Here is a 12,637-nt window from a genome sequence, read left to right on the forward strand (position 1 = left end):
ATTAAATGAGCTAAAAGTTACCGTAAGGATTAAATGAGCTAAAATTCTAAGTTGTTATAAAGAGATTCTTTAGATTGCTAAGCCATGTTAGAGGACTTTTTTTTTTTTTTAATGTTTTAGTTGTTGATGCACCTTTATTTTTTATTTATTTATATGTGGTGCTGGGGATCGAACTCAGTGCCTCACACAAGCTAGGAAAGTGTTCTGCCACTGAGCCACAACCCCATCCCCTAGAAAACTTTATTTTTTTTTTTTTTTAGTTGTAGATGAACACAATACATTTGATTTATTTATTTTTACATGGTGCTGAGGATCGAACCCAGTGCCTCACACATGCTAGGCAAGCGCTCTACCACTAAGCTACAACCCCAGCCCATGTTAGAGGACTTTTAAGAAGGTAATCATCTAAGCCAGCAATAGAGTACATGCCTGCAGACCCAACTTCTTAAGATGCTGAGGCAGCTCACAAGTTGAAGACCAGCATGGGCAGTGATAGTGAAGCCTTTTTTTTCTATTGGTGACAATGCTCGTTTTATTGATTATGATAGTTTCAGAGGTTATAAATTTGTCAAAACTTACAAATTACACATGCTAAATACAGTGGTTATTTTGCAATTATACTTCAGTACAGCTGTTTGAAAAAGAGATGGTCAGGGTAGAGGGAACAAAAGTTAAGGGGGAAGAAAGGCATATTGCGATTTTAGACAACTTCAGAGCATGCTCCACTGAGGTGGGATCTGAAAGAGGCTTTAAAAGAAGTAATAGCAAGGCAAAGTACCCAGGACAAGGTTTTGCCTAGTGATGAGTCCAGTGTGCCTGATGCCCACTGAGAAAGGACTAGTGTAGAAGAGGAAGTCAGAGAGGCCCCAAGTCACCAGGAGCCTTGCAGTGCATTTTTAGGAATTTTAATTTTATTAGAACTAAAATGGGTAATTGCTAGAGGTTTTTATGAAGAGGAGTGACACTACCTCAGTTTCAAATGAGTTTTTTCGACTACTGTGTTAAGAATAATCCTTAAACTGGGTGCAGAGGCACATGACTTTAATCCCAGTGGTTTTAGAGGTTGAGGCAGGAGGATCACAGGTTCAAAGCCAGACTCAGCAACATAACAAGGCCCCAAACAACTTAGAGAGATCCCGACTCAAAATGAAAAATAAAAAACGAGCTTTGTTTTTTTAAAAATAAATAAAATATCAGCTGGGCACTGTGGCACATGCCCGTAATCCCAGCAGTTCAGGAGGCAGAGGCAGGAAGATCTTGAGTTCAAATCTAGCCTCAGCAATGGGAAGGTGCTAAGCAATTCAGTGAGATACTGTCTTTAAATAAAATATCAAAAAGGTCTGGGGATGTGGCCAGTGATTCAGAGCCCAAGTTTAATCCCTGGTACCCCCCACCCCCCGCCAAATCTAAATATCCTGTTTTAAACTTGGAGGAAATTTGAAACATAATTCCAGTTGGAGACTCAATTACCCATTCAGACTACCAACACAGACCCAAGACCCACCACAACATCCTTAACAGAATGTCCTGATGGGACATTTTACAAGATTTCAGAGTAGTTTGATAGTTTCTTTTTCCCCCCTTTAGTAGAACTCTTCAAACAAAATGTTACATGGAAGTAGAACAGGTAAAACCAATTTTTAAAAATGTGCAGCTGCTCTTATTGAAGTCTGAGTGGGAGTCCTAAAGCTCCTGAATGCCACCAGTGAGAAAACCCAGTATCAGATCATGATTCCCTAATGACCCAAGTAGGGGTTCCAGTCTCCTAAATAGCCACAATACCAATCCAAAGTGCTGAATGGCTGACTGTGCTTTTAGTTTCTAAAACATGGCAAGCTAAAATGTGAATGCAATCTCACCATACTGAAGGAAAATAAGAATTCTAAATGTGCTATCATGAAGAAATCTGTGGCTCTGAACTTTTAAAGTTCCCCCAGTCCCTTCCCAGTACAGGGGATTAAACCCAAGACACATACTAGGCAATGCTCTACCACTGAGTTACATCCCCAGGCTTTTTCACATTACTTTGAGACAGGGTCTCACTAAATTGCCCAGGTTGGCTTCTAACTCATGATCCTCCTGACTCAGCCTCCCAAGTAGCTGGGATTACAGGCATGTGCTACTATGCCCAGAGGCATTGTAGCACATGCCTCTTTTCATATATATGTGTGTTAGGGATCAAATTCAGGGCCTTGCACATGCCAGGCAAGGGTCCTAGCACTAAGCCACATTCCCAGCCCAGGATTTTCAGTTTTTGCTTTATCTATTCCATAACCAGAGTTTCACTATCAGAAGAGCCAGTTCTGGCTAGCGTACAATGCATGAGGACAAAATCAGAATCTGTCTCTGAGCCCCTCTCTGCTGGATGAAATCCTAGTTATCTTTCAAAGCCCACTTTAAATGTAACCTCTTCTAAGAAGCCTTCCTTTCCCCACCTGTACTCCCACTTCTCATAGAGAGGATTCCTTCCTCCCCTGTATTCTCTGTGTACCAACAGCACAGAATCATGGGGAACATACAGACATGAATCATTCAACATTTAATGAACAACTTCTACTGGGTGCCAGGTACTGTATAAGGTCGACACAGAAGTTCAAGGACAAACAACAGGATTTCTGCTTTCAAAGAACTTTTAATTTAGCATAAAAGACAGTTGATTTGCAATATAATGTGGCAGGTAATAATACAGACATGTAATGGGAACTCAGAGGAGCACTTATCCCAATCTGAAGGAGATTCCTGATCTGGCCTTGAAGGGTCAGCTCCATGAAACCAGGCAGAAAAAGAGGCTAAGGGCTGTCCAGCAACAGCACAGCATGGAAATATGAATTTAAAAGATTGTAAAATGTAAAGACTGTAAAATAGGAGACGACAAATTGTAGAAAATGGGACTAGAAAGGAAGACAGGTCTTAAAAGAGAATCTTAAATGCTAGGCCAAGGAAGTTAGATTTTTCCATAGTGAAGACCAGGGGAGATAAATGGTTAAGATTTTTATTCTTAGCTGGGCATGATGGCACACGCCTATAACCCAGTGACTTGGGAGGGTGAGGTAGGAGGATCTCAATCAAGTTGAAGGCCAGCCTTAGCAATTTAGCAAGACCCTCTATGGGGAAAAAAAAGAGAGAATGTAGTTCAGTTGGTAAAGCACCCCCCAGTTCATTCCCTGTACTCTCCTCAAATCAAAAGTTCAGAATTATAAAAGTAAAAAGTGAGAACTGGCTGGAAATAATGTTACATGCCTGTAATCCCAGCAGCTCAGAGGCTGAGGCAGGAGGATAGCGAGTTCAAAGCCAGCCTCAGTAACTTATCGAGGCTCTGAGCAACTTAGTAAGGCCCTGTCTTAAAAAAAAGGGCTGGGGATGTGCTCAGTGGTTAAGCACTCCTGGGTTCAATCGTTAGTATGAAAGAAAGGAAAGAAAGGAAAGAAAGAAAGAAAGGAAAGAAAGAAAGAAAGGAAAGAAAGAAAGAAAGAAAGGAAAGAAAGAAAGAAAGAAAGGAAAGAAAGAAAGAAAGAAAGGAAAGAAAGAAAGAAAGAAAGGAAGGAAGGAAGGAAGGAAGGAAGGAAGGAAGGAAGGAAGGAAGGAAGGAAGGAAGGAAGGAAGGAAGGGAAAGGAAAGGAAAGGAAAGGAAAGGAAAGGAAAGGAAAGGAAAGGAAAGGAAGGAAGGAAGGAAGGAAGGAAGGAAGGAAGGAAAGGAAGGAAGGAAGGAAGGAAGGAAGAAAGAAAGAAAGAAAGAAAGAAAGAAAGAAAGAAAGAAAGAAAGAAAGAGAGAGAGAGAAAGAGAGAAAAAAGTAAAAAACTGCATTTTAGGTAGATCACTCTGGCAGAAATATAAGGAACAGATAAAAGGGGGTTAAAAAGGAGGCCAAAAGTAAACCACATTGATAGTTTAGGTCAAAGTCAATGAAGGTCTGAACTAGAGCACTGTTGCCAAAGACACAGTAAAGGACTGAGCAAAGAAATTCTTAAGAAGTCTTAAGTTTAAATATTGACTTTTGAGGCCGAGAGTGTAGCTCAGTGGTACAGTGAATGCTTAGCATACACAAGGCCCTGGGTTCTATCCCTAACACCAAAAAATAAGTAAATATTGATTTTGCCTCTTACTGGCTGTGTCTCTTTAAAGAAGTTAGTGTACTTTTTGGAGCTTTTATTTCTTCATCTGAAAAAGGAGACTAGAACTTTCTACCCTTATAGAACTATTGAAAAGATTAAATGAGATTATATCAAGATCCTGGCAAAAGCAGGGGCTGGAGTTGTAGCTCAGTGGTAGAGTGCTTGCTTAGCATGTGTGAAGCACTGGGTTCAATCCTCAGGACCACATAAAAATAAATAAATAAATAAATAAACGTATTTTGTCTATCTACAACTAAAAAATATATATTAAAGGGGGCTGGGAATGTGGCTTAAGCGGTAGCGCGCTCGCCTGGCATGCGTGCGGCCCGGGTTCGATCCTCAGCACCACATACAAACAAAGATGTTGTGTCCGCCGAAAACTAAAAAATAAATATTAAAAAAAACTCTCTCTCTCTTCATTATAAATATATATATATATTTTTTTAAAAAAACTGGCAAAAGTAGACAATCAAGAAATTTGAATTCCTTTCTTTCCTTCTCCTCATGATCCCCTGAAGAATTACTTATTCCCATCTCTGCTGGTAGATATGAACTCCTGGAAGGCAGAGACCATTTCTTTTTCTTTCTTTCTTTTATTTTTATTTTTTTTTTGAGAGAGAGAGAGAGAGAGAATTTTTTTTAATATTTATTTTTTAGTTTTTGGTGGACACAACATCTTTATTTTATTTTTATGTGGTACTGAGGATCAAATCCAGCGCCCCAGCACTCATGCCAGGCGGGCGCACTACCACTTGAACCACATCCCCAGCCCAGAGACCATTTCTTATCACTGTATCTTCTCAGCATCCAGCACACAAAATATATACAATACATGTTTACATGTGGGAGACCAACTTTACACGTGACTGAGTCACACTCCCCGGCTGGGTGCTGAGGCGCTCAGTCACAGAAATGTGGCAGAGCTTTCCCCACCCTTCTTGGGTTCGAGGGTCGGTGTCTCGTGTGTCTTGGTACAGCCCCATGGGTGAAGCTATGCTTACCTGTTCCTTTGTAATATAACCCCTTGCCCTGTTTAGGATAGAATCTTCCATGGAAGTGCCTTGTGTGTGTCCCCTTCTCTTACTGTGCCCTTGGGTGTGGCCTACCCAGGTGCCGGTCAACCTACTGACAGTGGACAACATGAAGATAGACTCAGCCCCCTGAAACCTGACCCCTTGCCTCATTTGAATAGCTTCTCCTCAATAAAAGGGGTCAGCACGTGCTCTCGCTTGCTTTTTCTGTGGACCCTTAACGTCAGAGGAGTCGTCACAGCGACCCCAAAGAAAAAGGTATTTGTGTCTCTTGTGTGGTTATTTTGTGCAGCCCAGTTAGCCCAGTTTAACTGGAGTAACCCCTGAGCCTTTTAATCGCAAGAACTGAAACCCGGCATTTACTGGATGAATAAAGGGTCACTTAAATCTTGTTTCCTTAGGCACAAACAGAACCTTGTCCCTTAGATGGGCTTCCTCAACATAGGTATGGTCTGATCACAAGTGGGAGGGTCTTCAATGGCATCCATCAACACTATCCTGGAAAAACACCTTAGAGGGAGCATAACTCATGCTGAGTGTGAATAAGAAGCATCATTAGCTAGATGTTCTTTGTCCTATGGAGAACGAACTAGTATGTGATTGACTTCCACCCATTTGGCCTTCTCAGGGTGACAGAAGCAGAAATGATGCTTTTAAGAAGCAGTGAGGCTCTCTACAGCTTTTGTGTGCTTCTTTGTCAGCAGCACTGCTGTTGAGCTACTGTCAATGTTCCTTTGTATAAGACAGACACTGGCAGGGTTTCATTTCTTTGTGACACCCCATCCAGGTTTCCCTAAGCCCTGGATCAATTGAGATGGTCCCTGAGCTAGGTGAAGGCTTAGGAATCTCGGACTCCATACATCATTTGGTCACAGAGCTCTATCTTCTCAGGCTCCTATTTTAAAGGCAGGACCTATTACTATCTGGCGGAATGCAGGCTTTCTTGATATTCCGCTCCCTTCACTAAGGGCAGTGATGCGACAGGAGGGCAAGTATCTGAAATAATTCACACCAAGTTGCCTTTGCTAAGGAATATCACACTAAAATGGCATTTTGACAGAGGTGCTTATGGGACCTGGGGTGGCAGTAGACAAATGCAGAGCCAACCCAAGCATCTGCCCTTCCCATACTTCAGCTTCAAGCAAATAAAGTCAGCTTAATTCAGAATGAAACCCAAACCACGTGCATGTACCCCATATACTCCCACCCATGGCAGTCTCATTCATTCTTACCAATTAAAAAACAAAATTGTAATTGAACTGGCTTTCCGTCAGCTCCAAAACAGACTGGGCTAACCCCCATCTTCCTCCTAGAGAAGAATGGCTCCAGCTACTATTTGTGTCACTGTGTGTTCACACAGCTTGTAAAACTCCCAAAACCCTAGAGACTGCAGAAGTAATTTGTACCCTGAACTTGGACCTGGGGGCTTGCAGCACAATTAAATGTGTACCAGGGTAGACTAGTCAGCCAGAATTTCTCTGAGTACATGTTTGCTTTACTCCTCTTTGGAAAGAAAGTGGGGGAGGGTGTTGGATAGATAAAGGCTATTGGCACATTTGAGGCTTCAACAAAGTCAGGCTACATCGAACAGCTCCTGTAATTAGAGGCACATTCCCCGACCCAAGACACTGTTCTGTGAACCTCCCACTTTACACACAGAGAATTCTGCTCTGTCATTCCATCTGCAGTTTCTGCTGCAGCTCTTCCTGCTACCCTTCCCACAGATTTCTTTTGAAGCAGGTGGAGGGGGAGGGGGAGGGAACCTAGAGGGTGGTGGTAGATGGAGAAAGGATGGGGGAAAGAATCTGTACCAAAAAAGGAGCCTCTCTTTGTGGGGGGGGATGGAATACATTTCACATTACCTAGGGAAGGCAGATGGGGGAGAAATAGGAACATGGGAGGAGAAGGAAACTAAATAAAGAGCACCAACGACCCTTGAGGGCAAAGCACAGGCTCTCGGAGGCACTCACTCAGGCTGCCCAGCTGTCGGATGACATTTGCCAGGGTGATGTTGGTCATGCATTCCAGCTCGCTTCTAACGCTAGGCAACGTCTGACGGCACAGGTGCCTTGGCTCGATGTTTCTCGTTACTAACGGCATGGTGGACCTGCTTCAGGCAATGTTCTGAATGATGAAAAACAACCTAAAACAGAAATAACAGGAAAGTATTACTCAACCACAAATTCCAGGCACACTAGGGCTGTGTCTTTCTTTCTTTCTGTCTTGCTCTGATCTAAAAACAGCTTTTAAAGATCTTTACCCCCACCTTTTTCTCTTTTACCCCTCCCATTTCTTTTAAGGTCTTGCTACTAGAAGACTTGCTATGTAAGTTTACCAGATAAACTTATATATTTTGAACTAGTAACTGCTGGCTGAGGTACACAGTTACAACTACTGTTTCAACCAACAAGATTACCCAGAGGCAAGGAGACATGGTCAGAAAACAGTCCTTTCAGGAAACATCGGATGGTATGGATTCTATCCTTGGGGTGTCCATAACCAAGACAGATCAGATTCTAGGCCACCAATTATATGAATCAAAAAAGAGATTCCATCATCTGATAATCTCCAGAATGAATTCAAGCTGCCAACAGTGATTCCATTGATATATATCAGGACATAGCTTCTCCAGTTCCTCTTAGGTAAATGACTGTTAATGTACAACTAAATGCTAGCTGCCAGTATCTATTAACAGCAGTAAAGTTTAGTTTGTAAATTGAAAGAATGAAAGAATATCAAGGATAATTTTAAATGTTCAATATGTCAAACAGATGCTAAGCCAACTATGCTATAAGATTCTCTGATCCTTTCTCTTCTACCCAAAGCCTCCCCCTCTCTCTCCCATCCAGTTCAATATACCTGGGCCAAAGGGCTCTAGAAACAGCAGGAAGTGACTAGAGCAGACCCTGGAAACTTTTAGTTACTGTTTCTTAGCCAGTCAGCTGAGCCCCTTTCCCTAGGAAATCCCTCAGCAGGCTCATGCTGAGCTATTGTTTTAGATTACCAGATTCCTATTTTTATAAGTTTAGGAAAAGGTTTCAATTTCAACACAGTGAATATGACAACAGTCAAAGCACACTGGTCTGGAACTATTTCTCTATCTTACAAATCTAAATCAAAAGGGCCAAATGGCTTTAATGCAAGGGAAAGTCACTTCAAATGAAAAGGTAACATATGCTAGCCCCCAGTATTATAAACACCTCTTTAAAAAAACAAGACAGAGGTTTACTTACATCAAATTTTAAAACACCAGCTCATCACCAAAAATGTTGATTGTGGATACAAAATGCTTAAACCAAACTAACCATCACAGATCCTAAAAGCAAACCAACATATTATCTGACCCAAAAAAAAAAAAAAAAAAGATCCTTTAGCCCTTCAGGCTCAAAAAGGGAGTAGAAGAACCCTTCGGAACAGACTGCTCCTTGTTATGGACATTCTGATCTGCTACAAGTAAAAATAAAACAGGAAGCCAGCAGCTTGGGGAACAAGATTTCCTGTCACCAACAGCAACAGCCCAAGAACCAAGAGAATCAGCTGTTTACTTATGACTTTGAACCTCCCTTTAATAGTCACTGTGTGGCAACTGTGCCTATCTTTGGGGTGCAGAGGTGTTTCCTGCATACTTGTCTACTCTCTTAGGAAATTATTGCCATTCCATTTTGCTGCTAAGTTCTTCCTTTGACTCAACAGGTTTCTGATCCAAACTCCAGACATCCCAGTTTAACTCTCTTTCCCTCTTTTACTTCATGTAAACAGTATCAGTCTCAATTTGTAGTAGTAATCCTGGTGAAAAGAGAACAAGAAAGGAGGCAGGAGGTTACAAACAAAAGAACTTCACAGGGCTCTGTACAACATTTTTGTGATGCCCTCAGATTCCCAAATTTCAAACTTTCTGGAAGAACTAGGTAGGAAAGAGTCAAGAATGCAAAGCTGGATGTGGTGGCACATGCCTGTAATTTCAGCCACCCAGGAGGCTGAGGCAGGAGGATAGAAAGTCAAGTACAGCCTCTGCAACTTAGCAAGACCCTGTCTCAAAATTAAAATTAAAAAATACAAAGGGCTGGGGCTGTAGCTCTGTGGTAGAGTACTTGCCTAGTATGTTCCAGGCCCTGGGTTTAATCTCTAGTGTTGAGACTGAGAAGCAAAAGGAAAAGTCACCGGGGGTCCATTCACTGTCCCAGCTTCTCAGAGGAGCTACAAAGCCAGACTACCTTGAATTTCTGCATTGAATGTGACCATTGCCAGTGCATTCCAGACTTTCCCTCTGGATACCTCATGGAAACTGGATTCCAGAAAGCTAGGCAAATGTCATACAGGGGGTAGAGAGCAAATTCTCATACTTTGGTGCTTGAGCATTTATGTTTTTCCAAGTGCCTTGGGTAAGCAGACAGAAATAGAGTTACTAACTGTCAACTGTGTAGGGTGTACCTAAAAGCAAGTTTTCAATAACAAGATGGCTTCCTTTTTATTATTTTCTTTTTGATATTGGTAATTGAATCCAAGGGCACTTTATACCACTGAACTGTATCCCCAGACCTTTTTATTTAATTTTATTTTGAGACAGGTCTCGCTAAATTGCTGAGACTGGCCTCAAACTTGTGATCTTCCTGTCTCAGCCTCCCTAGTCACTGGGATTACAGGTGTGTGCTACCACACCTTGCAAAATAGCTTCTTCTTTCCAAGAAAAGCCAGTTCCCATAACCAGCTAGAGAATATTCAAGAAATAACAAGACATCAATATCTATCAAGACAAAACAACTAGAAAAGTATACCTGCTATTGCACTGTTATTCATTTTTCTTTTGGATAATGGTTGGTTGTCTTCTGCAAAAGTGCAGAATTATGCATGATAACCCAAATAGTAACTTGACCAAGAAAAAAAAATCTTATATTCCTATGAAGATTAACTTAGAAATGGCCAAAAAGACTTAGGCTCAGCCAGGCGCAGTGGTACATGCCTATATTCCCAGTGGCTCACGAGACTGAAACAGGAGGATCACAAATTTAAAGCCAGCCTCAGCAACTTAAGGAGTCTGTGTCTCAAAAAAAAAAAAAAGAGCTGGGGCTGTAGTTCAGGGTTAAGAGCCCCTGGGGTTCAATCCCCAAATCCTTAGTACCAAAAAAAAAAAAAAAAAAAAAAGACTTCTAGGCTCTTAATTCTCTCAACTTAGCTTCAAGCAGTAGAAAACTCATTTTGGGCTTTGGAGTTGACACACATGGGTTAGTACCTTGACTCTGACGATTTATTGTGTTATCTTGAATAACTTTCCTAGGGACATGGAATAATATACATACATAAAATGCCCTCTAGACACTGGGCATGGGAGTGCATGCCTATAACTCCAGCCTCTTGGGAGGCTGAGACAGGAAAATCATGAGTTTAAAGCCAGTCTTAGCAACTGTGAGGCACTAAGCAACTCAGTGAGACCCTGTCTCTAAAAAAAAAAAAAAAAAAAAAAATGCCCTGTAGGTAAGCACGTTGGCTTACACCTGTAACTTGGGAGGTTCACACAGGAGGATCACAAATTTGAGGCCAGCCTCAGCAAGTTAGAAGCAATTTAGTGAGACTCTGTCTCAAAATTAAATAAATAAAATAAAAAGGACTGGGGATGTGACTTTGGAGGCTAAGGCAGGAGGATCACAAGTTTAAGAAAAGCCTTAGCAAGACCAGCGAAACCCTAAGCAATTTAGTGAGACCTTGTCTCAAAAATAAAAGAATGCTGGGGATATAGCTCAGGGGTAAAGTGTCCCTGGGTTCATTCCCCAGTACCAAAAATAAATAAATAAATAAATAGATATAATTTTAACCATGGACATATTATATAGTAAAATGCAATATTCACATAAAAATTAAAAATAAAACCCTAGATTCAATGAAATTTGATGATTTTCCCCTTGAAGTTGCTCCCAGCTATGCTCCTGGGCCTCTTGAAAAACAGATACTTCTCCAGTCTTTCATAACTGGGTTACTTGTCTGAATCACAGAACAAAGAAAATGATTAGTGACTTTTCTCAGTTTTCCTTAAGATTGTACATAATAGCACCATTCTAGATACAGAGCAAACAAGTTAATATATTACATACAATAAATGGCTAATGGCATTAGGATTTAATTTTCTTATGAAACTCCAGTTGACAAAAGCTCTTCCAACATCAGTAGCATATAACTGGAAAATTTGTACAACACTGGGTATTGAGGAACAACTGAATTAAGGAAGTACAGGTCAATTTTGCATTTTAGACAAATCATTCAACAGAATTTATTTTGGGATAGGAAAAGGGTGGAGATAAGAAGACCAACTGGAAAACGTCATAAGCTCAGAAGGAAAGAGCAGAAAGGGGGGCCCACCATATCACAGGTAGAACATATGAATTGAGAAACCATAGGCAAGTTGCGGGGGCGAGTCTAGCCTACTTGATCCCCACCTGCTGGTTTTTCCCTGTAGATATATACAGTTATATGTACAGTGATAAAATGTATGCTTCCTTATTAAAAGTGTCATGAAAAGAGTTAAATGCTAGTGCTAGTGACAGAAATAAAATATGAAAAGAACCAAGGAAGCAGTGGTTCTTAAATGAAAAAAGAAGTTACAGAGCTGTGTGTGAGAGTGCATACCTATAATTGCACCAACTCAAGAGGCTGATGTAGAATAACCCCAAGTTCAAGACTAGCCTCAGCCATGTAGCAAGACTCTCAGCAACTTAGTGAGACCCTGTCTCAAAATAAAAAATTTTAAAAAAGGACTGGGGATACAGCTCAGGGGCAAAGTGCCCCTGGGTTCAATCCCCAGAATAGGAAAAAAAAAAAAAAAGAACAAACAACAACAAACAGAAGGAGGAGGAGGAGGAGGACTTGCCATTGTTATGGACACATGAAAGAGTGTAATGCCCAGTCTTTATGGAATCAGTAAAGATCTTTTTCAGTCTTATTTTACTTTGGGGAAATTATATGCTATAGTGTTATTTCCTAATTTGGGGGGTTATTGTAGAGGAGAGAAATTAAATTAGACTTGCTAAGAAGATAAATGACATGGAAGTTAACTATCTAGTTACCTAGTTTCTTTTCATTAGCACTGTCCTACAGTAGAATAGGTTCTTTTTAGATAAGGTTGTAAATTCCCTCAGCCTCTGGATAACCAGCTATTAGTATCAGGCATATTGAAGGAGAAATTTCTAGAGGATAAGAAGGTATTGGGAGGTCAAACTGGATAAACTTTACATTGCCTTATAAATCAGAGATATTACAATTCTCACTCTAGGCTTAGTCTCCTCATCTGTAAAATAAAGGGACTAAATGATCTTTTAAGAAGCTTCCTAGTGCTAAAAATTTTTGGACTTACTTCTACCTAAGCTGCCATTATCTTCTCATTTAGCCAACCTTCACTTGTATACTGAACTTAAGAGGCAAGTCAAGGGAATATAGAGGCCATTTATCTAGCTCCTTTGGAGGCCTGCACTTGTCAGTTACCAAGACCTGCAGGATCCAGAAAG

General features: G+C 40.9%; 1 protein-coding gene across 1 annotated transcript in view; it reads right to left on the reverse strand.

The window, feature by feature from the left end:
- Window positions 1-12,637, reverse strand: part of Wasf2 (WASP family member 2) — an 82,737-nt gene that overhangs the window by 22,926 nt on the left and 47,174 nt on the right. The window contains exon 2 of the mRNA XM_026391623.2: window positions 7,115-7,287. Within this exon, the coding sequence (XP_026247408.1) occupies window positions 7,115-7,244 (130 nt within the window). The 5' untranslated portion in view covers window positions 7,245-7,287. The remainder of the gene's footprint in view (window positions 1-7,114; window positions 7,288-12,637) is intronic.

This window comes from Urocitellus parryii, chromosome 11 (assembly GCF_045843805.1).
Source record: "Urocitellus parryii isolate mUroPar1 chromosome 11, mUroPar1.hap1, whole genome shotgun sequence".
Taxonomy (NCBI): domain Eukaryota; kingdom Metazoa; phylum Chordata; class Mammalia; order Rodentia; family Sciuridae; genus Urocitellus; species Urocitellus parryii.